The 22,108-nt window shown below is 39.2% G+C and overlaps 1 protein-coding gene across 21 annotated transcripts in view; it reads left to right on the forward strand.

Annotated features, from left to right (window-relative positions):
• Positions 1-22,108, forward strand: part of DMD (dystrophin) — a 984,302-nt gene that overhangs the window by 347,680 nt on the left and 614,514 nt on the right. For 13 of the 21 annotated variants that reach the window (XM_083438923.1, XM_083438935.1, XM_083438912.1 and 10 more), the window contains exons 8-9: positions 10,113-10,291; positions 12,319-12,453. In XM_083438923.1, the coding sequence (XP_083295049.1) occupies positions 10,113-10,291; positions 12,319-12,453 (314 nt within the window). The remainder of the gene's footprint in view (positions 1-10,112; positions 10,292-12,318; positions 12,454-22,108) is intronic. The other 8 variants (XM_083438913.1, XM_083438919.1, XM_083438924.1 and 5 more) reach the window with 1 other exon arrangement.

Below are 22,108 nucleotides of genomic sequence, written 5' to 3' on the forward strand. Positions count from 1 at the left end.
ACCCTGCAGTTTGCTGTCCTTCCAAAATCAGCCACCTGGGGAGACCCATCCTGGGAAGAAACCAATAACCCTAGTCAGAATTAATATCTTTCAGTAACTATCCAATGGACAAGTGCTTAATATTCTCTTTGAAATTAATGATACTTAAAAGCGCCCAGAACCAGAATCCTGAATTATCCAGGGCCTGGTTGTTGTTGTTGTTGTTGTTGTTGTTGTTTTCATCAGAAGCTGCTTTATTGAGGGGACCTTCTTATGAAGGGCATGTACAAAGCAAGGGAAATGGAAAGCTTCTGCATAAACACTAGGAAAGAGATGAGGGGCATTGTTGAAATGGTCTGTTTGATGTGACAAGCCCAGAAATAAAGATTGGAATGTGACATTTGTATACCTACCATTGACCTTAAGAAAGAATAGGCAAGTAAAGTGGAGAAAAGATAGCAGACATAAAACACATGAAAAGTACATGAAGTACATATAAAATAGTTGACAATCTAAAAGCCTTGGCAGGTGTAGTTTGCAAATATGCTGTCTGACTGTACTTGACAGTTTGATTAAAAGAGAAAGGAAAGCTGGCAAATAATCCTAGCAGATAAACTCTTTTATCTCGGTTGAATACCCTACCAGTATGTGGTCTGATGTTTGAAGCATGGCACTTAATGCAGAGAAAAGAAAATATAATTCAGGCTCTTTCTTTGATTTATTGTATGTGACCTTGGGAAAGGCTATTAGACTGTTAAATGTGTGTTGAATAATAAAAGCCATGTTTAGGCACTTAAATCATCAGGCCCATATCTTAAATTTGTTTGTGGGCATATATTTGGATGGAGCAGCAGCATCCAAATGGCATGCAAAATGGCATGCATGTTGGGTTGAATCAAGAGACTTGCCCAAATCTTGTGCAAGAGGGCACAAGGTGACTTTCTCACATCCTGCTTCCCTGGTAACCCTTCCAGCTCCCTAAAAACTCCTCCTTGGGGTCAGATGATCCTGCCAAATGGTCACCAACCATTTTAGACATGTGGGTGTGTGTGCTGGTAGTGCAAGCCACAAACTGGCTGGAAGAGGCCGCCATGGGGACTGGCCGCCATGGGGAGTGTGACAAATTAGAGAGACAACCACCTGTGATAACAGAATGCTAATTTCTCTCTCATGGTGTTGCTGTCTCATAACAAGGAGCATTCCTCAGTACCGGAAAAAATATACAAGGTGGCCACATCACTCTTTTTACAGAATAAAAAAATTCCTTCCAGTAGCGCCTTAAAGACCAACTAAGTTTGTTATTGGTATGAGCTTTCGTGTGCATGCACACTTACAGAAATCACTTAGAAGCTACCTGTATATTTCCCCCCATACTTCTTTTAAAAAATGAAATCATAGAATCTGCTGGACCTTCCCAGTAGCATCAGTGTAAGCTTTCAGGGGCACTGGATTGGTGACCCTGGGCTAGATTATGCTATTGGGTGACTGAGGGGGAAGAGTGTCACAAATATCAGGGGGAAACAACTTATGCAGCTGAGTCCACCCCATTTAACAGTGCTGTCTGGTCACTGGAAGAGTTTTTGCTAAGTGGTGGCAGGGTGGTAGCTGAGGGAGTTGCCCAGGTATGGGAGAGAGCGTCTGCCATCCCACTACTGTGGATTAAACCCAGTGACTTAAGAGATGCATGTACTCCTCCAAGCTTGGCTATACCCAGAAATGAATGTATTTGTTTATCCCCCAGCCCCCACAAAAAAAGTTTATTTCTTGAGTCAGTCCAAGAGGCTTTGGAAATTAATATGCCCACCTGGTCATTCCACCAGCCTCCATAGCAACATCCTTACTCTTACCTTTATACACCTGCATGCACAGGGATGGTAGTGGTATAGGAGCAGGCGATGGGGAGCAGGAAATGCCTCCCCCTAACTTCCCTCCCCTCCCTCTGTAGTCCTGCCATGGCCCTTGGGGGAAGGCTGTCTACTCCTAAAATTCACAACTCTGGGAAACTCCCAGCTTGTGCAGACAGCATCCCCTAATTGATTTCACCCATTGAAAAAAAGAGAGAGAAGAGATTCTGGCATTTAAGTGTGCCTTTTCAACTTCTGTGCCTGGAACAGATCACCAGGATCAGAGCATGCATCTTTGAAACTGTCAAATGGTCATTGCTTTGGGTTACTTTAAAAAGCACCAGAATTTAAAAAAATAAAAATAAAAGTTTGCTTTCAATTCCTTATTATCTCAACTTTCATGTAAAAATATGCTGGAAACCATTTTTAAAATTTGTGTTATATTTCTCTCGTTACCTTTTAACTTGTTCTTCTTAACAGCTGATTTCACTTTAGACTAAAATCTTTACAGATTTGCTGTAGGAATTCCTCAGCTTTGTGAGCATTGCTGTGCCACTTTCTCCTTAACAAATACCTTTGTGTTTTCTCCGTTAGCTCACTTAGCAGAAGGGCAGCAGATCCTTTCTGCCAATCTGTTCCAAAAGCTATTATGTTGTTATCCAGCCCATCTTCCTCTATAGTCCACGTAATTAACTGTACAAAATGCCATTTTTTTGCAATTTGAGTCATCCTCTTGATTAACTACTTTAATTAATTGACATTGAAAAGATGCTGTCATGCTGTATGTCATTGATTATACCCTATTTTGTAGCTATCTCATCTAATTTACCTATTCAGGATCTGTAGCAATGTATCACAATTCTTCTTGGCTTTCATCTTGTAAAATATTTTAGTTGACAAACAGCTTCTTTGAAGGTTCTTAGTAAATAATGATCATGCATAACATCCCTGAGGCCTTTCCTTCCTATCATTATCATAGGCATGTTACAGGGTAGTACTGAAGGTGAGTGTCAGTGTTGGTCAGAGGTGGAGCAGCCAGACATCTCAAAATTCAAGCTTACTGCAGTGTTCCTTATGCCTGTGATTTATTTTGCCACATGAGGTAATTTTTGTGCATCTCAAATAACAGAGGGGCCAACATTGACAACTACCTCTTTCTTGACCTCTATTACATATTAATCAGGTGGTCATTTGCAAGTTATCCATTTTTTACACTTTAGTTAAAAGTACCGTTATTCTCACTGATGCCCACTTCATTTTGTTCCCAGAATTTTAACTCTCCCTTGACTTTCATGTATTGTTAATGTAGATACATTTGATGGCACTAGAATTTGCTACAATTAGCAGAATCACTGCTTTATTCAAAGTTCCATTTTAAATTCAGGCCAGGTTTTGGGATTTAGGCATGAATGAACTGGTGGAATCAGATTCACTCAAGATTTCAGTTTAAGGGCTGGCCAGACTTACCACCCTGAGCATCTCCCATCTCTCGCTGAGGTATAAACAGGCAATGATCTATGGGGACTTGTCACAATGCGCATGGCTGCGGAAGTTGCTCACATATACTGTAAGTCCAGATTGCATTTTATAGTTTTGGGTAAAGGTACTTCAGATGAGATTTCCAAGGCATGTTCACTTTTTAATACATACTTAGCTGTGAAATGGCAATGTATAGTTACAGAGAAGTTGAAATGTACGCACCTTTTCTGTGCATGTTGACTAAGAATTAAGTCTCACTGGTGCGGTTCAGGGGTAATGTGTAATAATGGTTTGGTGTTCTATACCTTAGTCATGCATTCTTGTGTGCCGCAGTCTTTCCTTCCTTTCCTGATTTGAGGAAAACTGTTAAGTTTCCTCTGAACCAGCAAGCAACTCTTTGTATTTCTCCTCCAATCCGTGTTTAGAAATTACAACACATGGTTTGCTTCAAAACCAGGAAAGGAGAAAGGGCACCGTAGTGGACATGGCTAGAAGGACATGTGCAGGTCTTGGGCTCCTTGGCCCAAGCCAGTGTGGTGTAGTGGTTAAGAGCGGTAGTCTTGTAATCTGGGGAACCGGGTTCGTGTCTCCACTCCTTCACATGCAGCTGCTGGGTGACCTTGGGCCAGTCACACTTCTCTGAAGTCTCTCAGCCTCACTCACCTCACAGAGTGTTTGTTGTGGGGGAGGAAGGGAAAGGAGAATGTTAGCCGCTTTGAGACTCCCGAAGGGGAGTGAAAGGCGGGATATCAAATCCAAACTTTTCTTCTTCTTCTTCTTCTTCTTCTTCTTCTTCTTCTTCTTCTTCTTCTTCTTCTTCTTCTTCTTCTTCTTCTTCTTCTTCCTTGACTGCTCATTCACATAATGACAAACTACAATTTGGTAGTGCATCTGAACTACTACTTAGTTCAGTTGAAAGTACTTCGAAGCATTATGCACAGGATTCAGCTGTAAACCACACTTGAAAAGGTGGTACTGAACTTACTTCCAAGTCGACATGCATAGGATTATGCTGTCAGTGTATAACTTCAGGAACTTTTAATTATTTTTACATGCTTCAGCTGGTGTCCATACTGAATGCCATAAGGTTTAATATTATTTAGCAAAGTTATTAATAAAGTAATGATGCAGGTCTAATGGATGCATAAAATTCATCACTGATCAAAAATACATCATGAATGTGGCAATAAATGTGTGAGGCCTGGTTTTATTTTGTTTTGCTTTCATTATAGTGGAACATTGTTTTGCTTTTCTTCTGATAAGGGACCTTTATGTGAAAACAGATTGGCTTGTTTTCATATTATTCTGATCCTTTTCACATCCATCCCATTGCCATACATTTAAACCACATTTTATTAGCTAATTTGGCACAATTTGTTTGAATTCAGCACAGACGGTTTTCATTACAATCTGACAAGCAGTAAAACTCATTTTTCCCTAGTCTAGTACTGGCACACTCACAAGTTTTCTTTATAAAGAGGCCCTGTTTATGTGTTCTTAAGTTCTGTTTGCACTGATCATGCCCCTCTTCCTCTGTCATGCCCATGTTGAATGGGAAGGTCTGGAGGTGGATTATAAGTACATTCATTTGTACAGAGTTACAGTTCTCCTCACATCTGCAAATCCTGATCACAAAGTAGACTGTAGCTGTAACTACATTCAGCCAAAGTTGCTTACAACCCGCCTTCCGACCCTCCTGCTCAATGGTGGAAGTCGGGGTGGAGGGGAAGGGGCCATACTCCCTCCACGGATAGAAATTAGAATGCCCCAGTAGAGCTATAGTGCATTATGTAAGACATTCATTAGGACTGATATAAAAATACTATATCTTTAATGTTCTATAAATGAGAAGGTCTGCTTCTAAGATGATCTCACCAAACAACAAAGCCAAAGCATTGTGTATCCACAAGTCTGTTCTTGATGGAGTGTTATATTTGTGGGGCTGCCTGTGAAGATGAGTAGAAAACTTCAGTTGGTCCAAAATGCAGCAGCCAGATTACTGGCTGGGGCTCCATTTAGATGTCATAAAGGCCCTGTATACTGGTTGGCAGTTCATCCGTTGGACCAATTCAAGGTACTCACATTAGTGTTTATAGCTCTAAATGATGGGCCCCAAATACATGAAAGATGGACACAGACCTTCTTAGGTGCTAATATCAGCAGAGGGGTCTCTCTGGATTATATCACATTCCTCAGAAACTCAGTTGTGTGTGTGTTGTTGTCCAGAAAAAGGCATTCTTTGTGCAGCCCCTAAGTTGTGGCACTCACTCCCCACAGAGGCATCTTCATTATACTGTTTCTTGTGAATGCTGAAGGTACACCTCTTTACCTTGACTTGGACACTTGAGATGTATATTTTAAGGGCCCACCTTATTTCTGTGATTTTATGTTGCTTTAAACTGTTTTTAATATTGCTTTTAATGTAACCTGCCAGGAGACCTTATGGTAAAGAGAAGGTAATACTAATAACATAAATTTAATGCTTTAAAAAGACCAGTCTAGGTCTTTTAAAAAACTTTATTATTGTATAAGCATTTGAGGTAGCTTCTGCCCACAACTAAATGGTGGGGTACCTCTCAAGTACAACTTTATCTCAGTCTTTCCAGAAGTTGACTACTGGCAGCCACATGACTATAGGTTTGAACAAACAGCAGAAGTAATGAAACTGCTGCTGAGTGTTTTTAGCGTGGTGATTTTATTTTATTTCGTTCTTTGGTATGATGTTTGCAAATAAGAAGCTCACAGATTCTTTGTCATTGATCTATCATCAAGTCAGTGAATTGTGTTGCTGTTCACTTAATATATAACTGAAGGTGCTTTTATGATCCCTGCCATGCCTTTCTTCTGCTCCTGTGCTTCTACCTTCAGAGCCTCTATTACCTGTTTGTGATCTCTCTTTACTCTTGGAAATTTATGTTGGGATTTGGGTTTTTTGCTTGCATTAGGAAACTTGTCCAGTGATCAGCCAACACATTCACATAGCTCACAAACCTATCAAATAAAATTACTTTGAGTAAATCAGGATCCCAGCTAAATAATAGCTCTTCATTACTAATGATCCAAGCCAGTTAGCTCTTCTATTTACACTTGTTTAAGCAGCAAAGGAAGTCAAGCACCACTGCCGCACAATCTCCCTTTGTTTCAGAGAATTTCACTGAAATGCGTGGAGGTTGTGCCATGGTACAGTGCTCAGTCAATTGTGCCTGAAGTCTCTTGACTGTAGTGAAGGCTCAGTTGATCAGAAGTCTTTCACACTTGGTAATGATACTTAGGACCAGAATAACAAGTAGATAGGAAGGAACAGTTTTTTTATATAGTAAAACAGTATATATTGTATTATATATACAAACCATTTTTGTATAAGTATTTTGTTCAGGTTTTGGATGCTTTTATTTTATACCTCCTGTTATTAATGCATACAAAAGCTGCATTGTTTATCATGGGTTTTTTGTATCTTTCAATTTTCCTGTATATTGGACAAAGTATTATAAACAATGGAAAGAAAGGGCTACTTTGCGACTTTGAAAACATGCTGAAACATTCTTATTAGTATTTCAGTTACTTCAGTCATCAGCTGATGTTTTCAATTAATTATTACCAATAACTCTGAAACCTTTCTTGAATAGAAATATAATTCACCATTATAAATATATAATTGAGATTATTTTACAAAACAGTACTCTGGATATATCCATAGTAGGCTTCATCAGTCATTTGAATATCCTTTCTAAGTGTTTGAGATCATTCTGCACCATCTGCTTAATGTAGTTTGGATAATATTGTATCACTGCAAAAAGAAATATATCATTAATGAACGTATTAATGAGTCACAAAACCTAACTTACGTGATGCTGCACGTGCACCAGCATTGTAATGAAGTCCAAAAAACCTACCAGCCTGCCTGCTCACACCTCTCCAAGTCATTTGTGGCACATCAATAGTCTAAAAGGAAATAAAATGAATCAACTCTCTTCCAGTTGATAGAAATTTTCCTGCCTAGAGGCTTAGGCAAGTGACTGTTAAAAAGCCTATATTACATGTATTCACAGTTGTGAAAAAGACATTCTGTACCAATGCCTTGAAATTAATTTACCCAGCTGTAAGTGGCTCTTCTTCAAAGGATGATATTTGTCGATGAATGTGAGACATTATTCAATCCATACACCTTCTTGCCTGTCTGCCAGATACATTACAGTCCTGTATGATTCTCCTGACTAGAATTATGCTTCAAAACGACATCTTATTGCTTAGGCAGTGCATTTTTGTTTGCATCCCTTAGGGATGTCAAGGTTGTCACAGGCATCTAGCTAATAAGATCTAACTGGGCCTGATTAACCAGTATAAGAATTAGTTTTGAAAGCAACAGTTTGACAGTCTCTTTCGCAGATTTTTAAAATCTATCTCACATTACAATTAGGGTACATTAAAATCTAGAAATGCCTTCATTATTTTTGTATTCCGCTGAAAAATTTCAGTGGGGCTAATGCATACAAATAGCAGAAAGCCCACAGTTGTGATGACTGTGTAAGGCATGCACTGTGACCATCAGGATCCCTCCCAGTATAAGTTAACCTCCCAATGTCAAGGGTGATAGCCAGCCAGCCCACCCCACTCCCTGGCCCAGCCCAGTGATATGTGCCCTATATGCAGTATTTTAGTTTTCCTTTAGGAATTGATGTTCTTTCCTAACAGGGTTACAAGATGTGGGTTGGACATTCTTGGATAACTTGGAAAGGCAGGGATGTTTCAACCCACCCTGGAAAAGATGCAGCAGGCACAGAGACTTATAGTCAAAGGAGAGGGAAGGCTCAGAACCTGTTGGACCATTTCAGCCACATAAGAGTTATACAGTGGTACCTCGGGTTATATACGCTTCAAGTTACATACGCTTCAAGTTAAGGTTAGGGTTAGGTTACATACGCTTCAGGTTACAGACTCCGCTAACCCAGAAATATTACCTCGGGTTAAGAACTTTGCTTCAGGATGAGAACAGAAATCGTGCTCTGGCGGCGCGGCGGAAGCGGGAGGTCCCATTAACTAAAGTGGAGCTTCAGGTTAAGAACAGTTTCAGGTTAAGAACGGACCTCCAAGAACTGTTAGAACCCAAAAGATCTGTTAGAACCCAAAAGAACTGTTAAAAAAAAGAACGGACCTCCGGAACGAATTAAGTACTTAACCCAAGGTACCACTGTATGTACATTTCAGACCCCAAATTGGGCTCGGTTCACTTGCAGTCACTGATTCAGGCCTGACTGCATTAGTTCATTTGATTTTCATCTACCAGTCTCCTCACACTATATACTGTTTTGATCTCCTTCCTTTCCTTTCTTCCTTTAGTATCTGAGCAGTGTGTCTAGGATACATGAGAGAGCCAGGCATGTTGAAACACATGACCTTTATCTGGTTTGAAAATATGCATGGGAAATTAATGTGCAATGTCTGTTCTTCTACAGTGATAACTTTAGCAGAGGGGAACCAAATGTCATTGCACCTTGCAGATCTTAGGAAACCTGGGATAGATTTATTATAATAAAACCTCATTGCTATTAATAGTTCTTGGCTTTCTGCCAGTGCTTGTATTTAAGCACTTATGGGATTAATGATAAATTCTTAGACAACAGCCTCTTTACATCTTGATTCACTTCACTGAGTACATGAGGTAAATTTTAATGGCCGCAACAAAAAGAATTACTTGAAAGCAATGCTGCATAATTTACATTTTTACAAATTGTTAGTGACTTGAAATAGTGGGCTAAATCAAGGCCTTTTCTGGAACAGTAGCTCCACTCTCCATAGTTCAACTCAGAAGTAAGCCCTGTTGAATTTAATTGAACTTATTCCCTTGTCAGTGTATATAGTATTGTAGCCTCAGAAAGCCATATTTTTTATATTCATGAAAACAGCATTTAATGTTTCCTCTAGTATTTCATGTTAGACTTGTATAATCTTAACTGATTTGTATTCCGCCACATATAAAAACTATGGGGAAAGTAAAACTTTAAGACTTCTTCTTCCTTCATATGATTTTCTTAGACGTCTTAATTACATTTAATTGCATCTTAATCTGCATTTTTCGATTTTGTTTACTTTGGAATGCGGAAAGAAATAGAAGTGGTTGATCACAACTTTCATATTAATGCTGATGTTCTTAGCTGTATAGCTATGTGAGTACATACAGCTATAGCTTTTTACACATAATTTATTTTGATTTTGAAACTCATATTCAAAGTGGCACCATGAGTACAAAAAGAGAGAAAAATCCCATAGGAATTACCTATTCATTCATTTTGTTCTGGAGGGAAATCCACCAGATGAAATCCATGTCCCTATTCATGTAGTTTGCATTGGAAAAGGCAAGTTAGGTACTGCAGATCCAAGTTTTATTTTTTTTAATTTAATGTACTTGCTTCCTTTAGTGTTCGCTGCTACATCCCCATCAGCCTGGTATAGCTACTTCAGTCATTAACCTATTGGTATTTTTGCAATAGTAACATCTACATATAATGCAGCTTTTTAATGGCTTATTTTGCCTGCCTTTATGAAGGTCATTCATTCTAGCTGTGCAATGTCTGCATTTAAATGGAAGAAGGCTTATAAGCAGGAAAAAACTTGTGGAAACTAGAAAGACACTAGAGTCATTTTTGCTCTTCCTCATTTGCATTTGAGTTTCATATTAAAGCTTGGAGTTGATTGTAGTACTTTAATTAGTCCCCAGTGGGCTTAAATGGACAATGGACTGACTGCTCATTAGCCTGTTTGCTTTCTGTGAAGCCTTGCAAACTATCTAATGTGTTTCATGCACTTTTCCAGATGTCGCAACTCCTTATCCTGATAAGAAGTCCATCTTGATGTACGTGACATCGCTTTTCCAAGTCCTGCCCCAGCAAGTTACTCTTGAAGCCATCCAGGAAGTGGAAACATTGCCACGGCTATCAAAGCACATCAGAGAAGAGCACGTCCAGCTACATCAACAGCGCTTTTCACAACAGGTGAGTTCTTTGGGGTTTTGAATTCTAATTTTAATAGCCAATAAAGGCATATATTTAGTGAAAAAGAGACTATGGGCAAGATCCAATTAAATCACTGTCAGAGTAGACCCACTGCAGACAGTGATGAATTTACATGTCCATTGATTTAAGTGGTTAATTCTCAATATGACTAACATTGAATATCACTCTATGTATACTTTATTTGCACGGTTTATACTGTTAACTGCCATGCATGAAGTAATAGACTGTTTTTGAAATGAAGAAAGTTACGCTTTTTGTGCATTACATGATGCAAAGCAGGCTCCAATAGCATGCAACACTTCCTTGTTCGAAGCAAGGTAATTCAAGGTAAGATTTTGTGTCATTTTGGTGTCTTATATTCAAAGCACGTCTTGAAATTAGTAAGGCTTTGCCAATCAAGCGCTCTAAGGGTCGCAGACATAGCTTACTTAAAAGGCTGTGTCACTTTTAAACTGCTTTGCTCTGTCCATCAGCTTTCTCAGTCTTTCATTAAATCATCTGTATGTATGAAAAAGCATAAATAGTTGGAACATTTTTATTACTCAGTAGACTCTACAAAAGCAATGCACTTATTCACTGCTCAAAATGTACAGGATACTGTTTGGATTTAGCTACCTCTGTTGCACAGTTAATAAGTTTATACACAAATAAGCTTTCTGTTGGATCTGCTGCGGAGGGCTTCCATATCCAAGCCAGTGTCCCAGATCAGCATCTTTTATAGTTTTTAATACCACACTATCCTACTTATAATATTTCATAAGCAGAAAGTAGAAAATAAAGCACACACACCATTTATTACCCCATATAACCTGGAAGAAACATCTTTTCTGAGTCAGAAATGTCGTTGAGAGCATAGGAATTCATCCACCAATGAGATAATATTACCTTGGCCTTTAATTAGACATCCAGTGTTCCAATTCCACGCTTGGTAATCAGACTTTGTATGCTCTTATATAGCTAATGGTTGAAACAATTGGCCTCACATTAGGATGAGCTGCTGCTAGAGCCTTATTGAGGTCTCTCCATTTCTAATTTTATTTGTCTAGTTTTGGGACATGAGGCAAAATATTGACTTACTGACATCAACTTTCCCAGGCGGTATAACACTTTCAGTTGTGAACTACCAGAGTTACTTTGAAGGTACTAGAGACCAATTCTTGCTCTTTGTTTTCCAGGCATCCCCCCTGCCCCGGTTCCTTCTCCCCACACATCCATGCTCTTTGACTAGGACAAAAATGATTTTGCAAGTGATTTCCCCCTCCTTAGGGTTAGGTTATATAGAGCTGTCACTATGAAGTGAAAAACCTCTGTATCTCTCCTTTGCTTATGCATTTCCGTAGCTGTATCCCATGGTGTAAAACAGAGTTACAGTTGCTTGAATTTCTTCCACTGAAAAATTGCAGGGGTTGTTTACTTGTGGTGCCAGTTCCTTGTAAAAAAAAAAAAAGGGTCTTATCGTAACTCAAATTTAGATGTGTATGGAAATTCTGAAACTATTTGTTTCTTTACTTAAGCGGGCACACTGTGGCAACTGCATTCCCATGAGAGGCTAACCTGATAGTTATATTTCTCGAAGTGAACAGAAATTCTAATTATTAATTAACTCTCTTATTTCTGGGACACTAGCATTTTTAGATTTGTTGATCAGATGGCCATTTGCTGACTGCTGAGCACATTTATTCAGAACGTACTATGAGTCCTTGCTACTTTGCTTTCTGAGTGTGCTGAATTATAAAGGCCCTTTACTGATTTGGGGTGTCATGCCAGGAATAATTATCTGGCACTTCAAGGAGTCTTTTTACTTGCCATGAAAGGATGTCATATTAATGAAAGCAGCTCACTAAATTCCACATAGTTTTTTTTTTTACTCTTTATGGCAGCACTGTTTTCTGCAAGATAGAATTAAACTGCCGGCGTTTCCCCCTGAAAGTATATGTTCTGTCCTTTCTATTAAGCATACTCATCCGTGTGTGTGTCTGCTTTTCTTCCTAATTTCTTCTCCTTAGATCAAAGTCAGTGTAGCACAGGGTCATGTGCGCACCCCTTCACCTCCACCTAAACCTCGCTTCAAAAGCTATGCGTACACACAAGCTGCTTATGTCATGTCCCCTGACCCAAAAGGGAAGGTGTTCCCTCCACAGGTCTGTCAACATTACTGTTTGTTGTGAATATTATTCTAATATGCCTGTGCTTGCTGTGGAAAATATATGCACTTTGGGGTTTTTTTTTAAATTTTTGCTTGTGCCCATTTTCATTTCCAGCAGTATATTTTTAAAAGGTTTTTAAAGGTTTTAAAGGTCCTTTTCTGCTATATATCTTACTTTTCTTTGCAAAATCGCACCTATCTTTGTGCATTAGGCAGGAACAAAAAAAGAGAGTAAAATTATCATCATCATCATTATTATTATTGTATTTGGTTTCAGAATTTCAGTTAACACCATAAGCTACTTATAATCATACATGTGGAATGGCAGGATACTCAAGGAAGGTTTAACTTTGTTCCCCAATAACATTCCTCTATCCCAGGGGTTCCCAAGAATGTGTTTCACAAACTTTGTTCAGGTGGTCAGCAGCACATCTATGGATCACTGGTTGAAGATGCCAGATTAAATATTCATCTTGATTTTTAATTATATATTTATTGCTTCTTTTGTTCCTTTTGTTATATTTTATCATATCACAATGTGAATTCTGTGGATATTCAAATTGTGATTCAATAAAATACAATTTATAAATAATTAAAGAAGCAATGGAAATGCAGCTAAAAGCCATATAGCACAGTGCATTCTTGCAACAGACAGAAAAGGAATTAATTGGTTGGCCGAGACCCTCAGCCGTTGTCAAGTGCCCTGTGCAGGAGGCAGGGAGGGGGAAGCTAAACCACAAAACAATGGCACATTGTGGGTCCTCATTTTAAATGGACAGGAGTGTCATATGCAATGTGGCATGGGGGTTGGTCATTCAGAAGACGATTACAAAATTTACAGGGGACTCCATATTTTACCATGGACATAGATGTTTCTCTTTCACCCTGCAGCCATGTACCTCCTAAAAAGCCTTGGCGGGGTGGGGGGTTACAGTCTGAGATCCCTATGAATAGCATAGCCTGTGTTTTAGAAGAGAAGAATCGCCCCAAATCAGGAGGGGAAGCTTTGTACCAGGGGATGTTCCTGTCTCCCTGCTCACACAACTTAAAGTGCTAAAACACCTTAAGCTGTGATGTTACTGCCTTTTGAACTGCTACATGAAATGTAGAGGAGTAAGCTTTATTTGATCCATTTGTCAGATTCTTCTATCATTACTTTAAACATTTGTTTAACTGTCAGCGGTATACAGGCCTTGTGCAGCACACAAAAGTTATCGATCCATGGTCAGATAATGGTACCATCATTGTGCACAAAGAGTAAATCTCATATATTTCTAGTAACTCACATCTACCTCTATTCACTACTTGCCTTCTCTAACCATTCCTCCTTATTGCTAGGCACCCTGTCCTATAATGAAAAGAAAGCAGGATTCATTGTGTTTAGTTGACTGGCCCACCCTGTGGGTGGGATATGAACCCACATAGTCAAGGTAAAAAACAATAACACCAAACACAATATTTCCATAGGCGTGTCACCAGTTTTCTGTACTCAGAAATTTAGTAGATTGAAATTATTCTAATCTCCATTTTTAAAAAGAAGAATAACCATTACCACTTGATATAAAATTCACTTAACATGTAGCATCTTCCAGTTCACCTGAATAGTTCTTTAAGAATAAGCCTCATAGACTAAAACTAATTGAAATGGACAATTGATCTTTGCTCACTACCAAGGAAAATCATCAACCACAGGATTTTTTTTTTTTAAAAAAAGCCCAATTGCAGGGGATGGAATAAATCAAAGTAACTGAATGGCACATCAGCATCTCAGTTAAGAGAAATTGGCCTCATGCTGAAGGTTCTACCTTTTGGTGGTTAACTGTTAACACTTTCTGGGGGGGTTTAAGACTCAAATGAAAGCTAATTTCAACACATAAAATTGGATTTGTAGAAAACTTCCAGAAAATATAATAATATCTGTACTGTATTCTTTGGATTTGATAATTAGCAAGTTCTTCTTTAGGTAACTTCCTTTATACCCCTGTCACGATAATGCATTTGGTTTCCAGACATATTTTAATTAGCAGCAAAATTAAGCAAAGCGCTGTATATATTGCAAAGTAGAAAGGTAATGTTATAACTTACTTGTGACTCCTATACACAGTTTCCTCCTGCCAGTTATTCTTGCAAATAAATATCTATTGGAACATTAGATTAATTAATATCAAGTGAAACTGAACAGAATATTTTCCAGAAGGGTAGCCATGTTAGTCCGCTCCAAAAATACGAATCTTGTGGCACTTAAACTGTCATGGCCAGATTCTATTTTATCAGGTGCCTAAAATGATACCCTGAATTTGGAGGTAAATATATATAGTGGTACCTCAGGTTACAAACGCTTCAGGTTACAGACTCCGCTAACCCAGAAATATTACCTCGGGTTAAGAACTTTGCTTCAGGATGAGAACAGAAATTGTGCAGTGGTGGCGCAGTGACAGCTGGAGGCCCCATTAGCTAAAGTGGTGCTTCAGGTTAGGAACAGTTTCAGGTTAAGAACGGACCTCCGGAACAAATTAAATACTTAACCCGAGGTACCACTGTACATTGGTGGCAAGAAGGAGAGGGAGGGCGGAGAGGGGAGGGGATGAAAAATTGGTTAGCAGAGAGATCAGAGGCAAATTAAACATAAAAGATATAGATGGTGACAATTATGAAAAAGTTTAGATGTAACATAAAGTAACAGCAGTGCCCATTCACAAAGCAGAGTTGAAGAACATCCTGGCATTGCCAAGTTAATTAACACCTGCAGAGGGACTAAAACTGTAATTTCAATTCAAACCACATGTGATAGAATTGAACTTCTTAATAAGTGTGAAGCAATTTCATGCTGGATTCTCCCTTTGTTCCTTTGTATAAGAATAGCCACATGAAGGTCAGCAGAGCCTCCTGAGATGTTTTCTTACTGGTTTCCAAATATTTCGCACCCTGATGTCAGATTTGTGTCCATCTAGACTTTTGCCTGGAGACAGACCTGATTGTCCTGTGTAGATAGCAGAAGGACAGTATTGATAGAGCAGGTAGATGAACCGTTGATGTTGTGATTGACATTATTGGATTCTATAACGGTATTGTCTTCATACATATGAGGACAGAGTTGGCATATCGGCTTGCTGCAAGGTCTGGTCCCTGGTACCAACGAACTTGTTATATCAATCTAAGGATTTATGTTTGTGCAGTGGAACTTCATCATCATGCCCCCCAAATCTGGTTCTAGGATTTCCCAGCACCCTCCGTGTGGGCCCAGGTCATGCCCAGGTGGAAGAGAGGGGAGAAAGTTCTGTTGCACGAGCGTAAATCCTTGCACTGAAGGGAAGCATTTGGTGGTTATTGTCCTTTGTTTGCGTTTCTGTTATGTGATCTGTTGTTGCTAGTAAGAAGCTGGTTCAGGTTATGTTTGCAATTAAGAGCTATTGACATTGTCAACATCTCTCTCACCTTTTTTAAAATTGGGAAGTAACCCTGTTTTTATTTGGTTGACATCCAGCATGTGTGATATGACTGGCTGTAGTCCATAAAAACGTATGCCATGGCAACTGTGCTAAGGTTTCATAAGACACACTGTTGTTGTTTTTGTTGCAACAGTGTCCATGTCCAGCACCTTGAGTGGGAGCTGGAAGTTAAGCAAGGGAGTGCTGGAGCTAAGGAGCTCAATAGGCAGCTCTTAGCCCAGCAAGAGGAGACAGAGAGATGCTTAATCTCACTGCCAGCTCTACCTGTCACCTATTTTACAGTGGAATCTTTCCCCTCTAAACTGAGTAGACCTTACCTCCCAAGCAGTAGTGGCTAGTGGTGTGGGCAGGGCGGCATTATTGACGTGGTTCCCCAACACCCCATATCAGTTGATTACTGAGAGGGACAGAAGGAAAGGCAAGGCAGCAAGGAGCTTACACTGTGTAGCTACAGCATCGGGAGCATTGTATTGACTCTGAGGGGTTCTGGAATAGCTCAGTCAGTAGAGCATGAGACACTTACTCTCAGGGCCGTGGGTTCAAGCCCCACATTTGGCAAAAGTTCCCTGCATTGCAGGGGGTTGGTCTTGATGGGCCTTGTGGTCCCTTCCAACTCTATGATGCTTCACCTATATGTGATGCTTATGTCAGGGACTGACAAGAATAGGAGGATGAAGGGGTCAATGAAAGAGGGGGTGAGAGAGAGAGTGAAGCTGGGGGGTGTGCCTGGGATGGAATGTGGGGGTGAGGAGGAGCAGGAGGATCTTAGGGAAGGGACCAGTGAGTTGTAGGGTTCCATTTCCCAAAGTAAGGAGAAACTCTCTCCCATCACCAGTACCTTCACTGGTGCCAGCAGTATCTGCAAGGTGTCTGCTGGCAGCATCAGGATGAATAGTTTGTGAACTGGGCGCAGGTAAACAAGAGCAAGGGGGAAGGGAGCAAGTTCAGAAGTTGAGAGGAAAGCTATCAGGGATCCCTAAATTCTTATAGCCTGCAGAGCTCTCAGATGAGGGACCATGCCTCCAGAAAACTGCTCAGATCCCACTTTCTAGGCACAGGACAAACGGACAAACCCTAAATAGCATGTGCCAGCACACCTCATGACCTCAATGAAGCATGGCTTACTGTGATGTTTGAACCAGACCAGACCAGACCAGAAAGTGTGGTGCCTCATCATATCAGCTCAAATAACATAGATTTATTTTATTTTATTTTTTTGCAGCTTACACCGGGCATAGCATTTGAAGCAGTCCTCCATGAGTATAGTATTAAGCAATTCTTCTGAGATTTGTGCAGCAATTGAAACCCCCTTTGCACTGATCTGGAGGGGGTATTGGGTGGATTGGGCAATCCTGCACCACATACAGCTTATAGAAAGACTCCAAATTGGGCATTCTGGGGCATGACTAAGTCAGCCCAGATTTCTCTGGATTCCAAGACAACCCCACTGCTGTCACTTGATCCAGGCCTGGTCATTGCCCCAGCTCCTGATGCAGAAACTTATTTGTCCCCTGCCTTCTGCCCCAGCCAGTGTGTGTGGACAGACTGCAGAAGCAGCAGTGGCCCCAACTCTCAGTTAAGGACTACCCCTCCCCAGCCAGAGTTTGGATTACTGTGTTGATTCTGCTAACAACAATATGCAATTATACCTTAAGATAATATTCTTAAGGCTGTAACTGGCATTGTATATACAGTATTGGATAATCATATATAATATATTAAATATAGCAGAACATTTTCCAATGAAGTTAAAATATTTTTAAAAATGCAATTAAATATTTATTAAAGCTTCTTAATTAACGGAACAGTTTCTGAAGAACATTTAATTGTTCTCTTTGAAAACTCCACTTTCAATATGAATAATTGTGGCACAATTATGTACTACCTTTATTGTGATATAACCAATGAGGGTTTATTCTGGAATAATGCTAATCAGGTGGGGGACATTTTAATTAGGGATTTTTGCTGGAGTAGGTCAGATCACTAAAACCACTGGCATTCAGCAGGCTCAGGTTGTCTTTTTGCTGTTAGGGATTAGATTTATAGCAGATTAGTGTCTGAGAAAGTGACTTGGAAGTAATTTATTGAATTGCTCAGGAAAGCAAGCTGGTAATGTGAAATACAGCCTTTCACATCTGGGCACTGGTACAAATGCAACCAGCAAAATAGTAATAGAATGGTTGTTATTTGGAGTGTGTGTGTGTGTGCGCGCGCGCATAAATATGTGTTTGCCATTAATTTACTTGGGCACTTCATTCCACTTCCTAGAGGATAGGCAAATACTAAGTAAGACAGAGTTTGTTGACTTTCAGAGGGGTGCACATTTACAGAGCATGTCTTACTCAGAAGGACTCTGAGGTAAGTATGTATATATAAGATACATAGAGCCTGTGTGGTATAGCGGTTAAGAGCGGTAGACTCGTAATCTGGTGAACCGGGTTCGCATCCCCGCTCCTCCACATGCAGCTGCTGGGTGACCTTGGGCCAGTCACACTTCTTTGAAGTCTCTCAGCCTCACTCACCTCACAGAGTGTTTGTTGTGGGGGAGGAAGGGAAAGGAGATTGTTAGCCGCTTTGAGACTCCTTAGGGTAATGATAAAGTGGGATATCAAATCCAAACTTTTCTTCTTCTTCTTTTTTTTTTTTTTTATATAATTTTTTATTAATTTACAACAGAATAAAACAAATAAAACATACATTATTTTCACATTTCACATTTTGATTCCTTAGTCTTTGATTTTAGGACTTCCTACAGCTTTTCCGTAAATCTTTCATAGCCATTATTGGTTTCCGCATTTCTTTTTTTAACCATTGTCATTTTCCAAATTTTCTCTTCAGTTTCCTTTTGACAATGTCTCATATATATTCACAGTGCTCTTTTAAAACCTTCTAGCGTTATTTGGCCATCACTTATGTTCTCCAGATACTTTACAAACTTTCCCCAGTTTTCTGAAAACTTTTGGTCTCTTATGTATCTAATCTTTCCAGTCATTTTATCCAATTCAGCATAGTCTAACAACTTAAACCTCCAATCTTCCACTGTCGGTATATCTTGTTGTTTCCATCTTTGTGCCAGAAGTACTCTTGCTGCTGTCACTGCATATTGGAAGAATTTACTATCTTTTCTCTTGATGTCCTTTCCCAAAATACCTAGCAGAAAGATCTCTGGTTTCTTTGTGAACGTATATTTCAAAATCTTCTTCAACTCATTGTATATCATTTCCCAGAAATCTTTCACTTTCTTACATTCCCACCACATATGGTAAAAGGAACCCTCTTTTTCTTTACATTTCCAGCACTTATTACAGGTCTTATACATTTTTGCCAATTTTACTGATGTAATATACCACCTATAAAACATTTTCATCACATTTTCTTTCAGTGCCATACAAGCGGTAAATTTTAAATTCTCTTTCCATAGTTTTTCCCACTCTTCCAACTGTATGTTATAACCAAAGTCTCTGGCCCAGTGAATCATAACCGATTTTACTTCTTTACTTCTTCATCTTTTAAATTCCATTCTAGCAACAAGTTATACATTTTTGACAGGGTTTTACCCTCCTTGTTTACAATTTCTGTCTGGAATGTTGAATCTTTATCTGCGTAGCCCCATTCTCTTATATCTTTCCTAAACATTTCATTTACCTGGTAATAGTGCAACCAATCATATACAAATTTTTTGACTTGTTCATATGGTTTCACTTTCCATTTTCCTTCTTCTTTCACTAATAATTGATTATAAGTTGCCCAATCACCTCTCATGTTGGTTCTCTTGACACTCATAACCTCTAATGGTGATAACCAATGTGGTACTTTAGGTTCCAATAGGTTTTTATACCTATCCCAGACTTCAATTAGTGGCCCCCGGAAGATGTGGTCACCGAAACCTTTATGAACTTTTCTTCTTCTTCTTCTCCTTCTTCTTCTTCTTCTTCTTCTTCTTCTTCTTCTTCTTCTTCTTCTTCTTCTTCTTCGTCTTCTTGATAAACAGTTCTTGCAGACATGTAAATAGGATATAAATAGGCATATGCTGATCTAGGTTTTTTTCTGTTATGAAGTATAATAGATTCATAATGAGATCTTCAGTGAAATGGAACTCAGAATGTTTGTGGCCTTTTCCCTTTTAGGCTATACTTGAAAATGACCTGACAGACTTTGCTAGAAAGGGATGTCAGCTTGTGGCTGCTATCAGTGGTGGCTGATGGCCATTTACTCTGGTAGGGCAGAACATCAACTGTAGGAGGAGCCAGAAACAATGTAAGGCAGAGCTCACTCTTGATTGTTTTGTCCCTATCTTCCTCTCTGCTGTGTTCTGCAAGGAAAACATTGAAACGAAGGAAGAGGAAGCTGTCATAGGCAGGGATGTCCCCTGGATTGGTTGTAAGTAAGATGGGAACTGGTTAAGGGTAGGCTGAAGCTGGTGGACCTTTAATCCATTCTACCTAATGGACTAGCCTCCACTAGTTGCTATTTTGAACCCTCAGAAGACTCAATTGAATTGAGATCATTTTTTGTCCTAGAACTACCTATAATAACATAAGGTTCATCTTTAGGTATACACCTCAGGATTTGCTTTCACTCTTTGTCTGTGTCTGACTGCATTCAGAGGCACAATTACTTGAGTTACAGGAGAGACCTTTCCAGTGGTGGCACCTATCCTGTGTAATATTGTTTCTCGGGAATCTCCGTGGTCTCCAGTTTTGTAAGGCTTGAGGCAAGTGGTTGAGATGTTCCCATTTTCCCAGGCTCTTGGTTTTTTAAGTTTTCTTGCATTTCACTGTGATTTTATCATATATTTAAAATTACGCTGCGAGCTGATTTTGTGGGGCATTGCAGTCAAAAGATGGGTTATTAGTTTTCAAAATAACTGCCTGCCTAATCACAGTCAGTATGCTGAGGTGCAGAAAGGTCAAGTGAATATACAGACCTCTCCGGCGTCTTTAGTTTGATGTCATCCACTTCAATAGTTGAGCTTTCTGACTTTACAATTCCCTTTTGGAGTATGCATTTGGATAAGAAGTAATGTTTAGTTTGTGTTTTCTTCCACAGCATGCACAGCTACTTATCATACCATTACCATTTCGTCCTATTCAAGAAAGTTTTCTTTCATACTTGTCTTTACTAGACAGTTAGTATATCTGAGAGTAATGTTTGTGTCCCTTTACTGAACATTTCTGGAAAATCAGTGGGAAATTTATGTTAAGAACATACTTAGCATCCATCTTCTTTGTGATAACATATATCATCTTCAAAAAAGCGATCTGTGGCAATCTGGAGAAAACCCAAATTGCTGTTTGCTCTCATTGAGCTCTAAAGAGCGGTTTTCCCCATGGAAAGCAGCAGGAAGTGTGGATAAGCCCTAATAGGCCAACTGAACAAAGACATGGATAGTTCCCCGGAACTAAAAATGTTCAGGCTACACTCTGCGACTTTGTGTTTGTACTCCTTAAGCAATTTTCTCTTTACTTGTAGACCTTTGTTAAAATTGGACATAAACTATTCCTGATTGAGATGCCTGCTGCTAAGATCTGCAGCTGGAGATATTAGCCCCTGAATGATGGGAAGTCAGTTCTTTTCCTCAAGTTATTTGCATCACATTTAAATATATGGTTTTTCATTGCAGTAGTGGCAGAAAGTGTTGGCAGAGCACATAATTTAGGTATTAAATAATAAGGAGTTATACAGAAGCTTACTTTTAAAACGTTGTTCCGAAACAAGTTAAAAGATGTTATCTAAATTATTCTTAATGTTGATATCCATCATCACTAAACTCAGTTTAGGTTTATTTGAATTGGTTTTATTTCACTGTCAGCCTTTTGATCTTGCTTTAACAGTGGATCCTAAAGTTGCTTTCAGTCAATCAGACTTACTGTGAGATTTGGTTAGAAGCAGGAAGTTCTTACTGGACTCATTTCACTTCTTCACTTCAAAGGTAATGTAAGGATCAATAAATGTTGCTTGAAAGAATACTTAAAATTAATTGGAGGATGATCCTCCACCCTTTGTAAATCTGATCCTGTTCTCTAAGCAAAAACCTCTTGGGTTACACATTTGGATACATTTGATTCATTTTAATGCTACTCATTGCATATTTTATTGAGAATTCATAACACGGTAAATTACAAATGGTAGATGGATTAATTTACAGTGGTACCTCGGGTTAAGTACTTAATTCGTTCTGGAGGTTCGTTCTTAACCTGA

Source organism: Podarcis tiliguerta (assembly GCF_965153285.1).
Source record: "Podarcis tiliguerta genome assembly, chromosome: 4".
Lineage (NCBI taxonomy): Eukaryota > Metazoa > Chordata > Lepidosauria > Squamata > Lacertidae > Podarcis > Podarcis tiliguerta.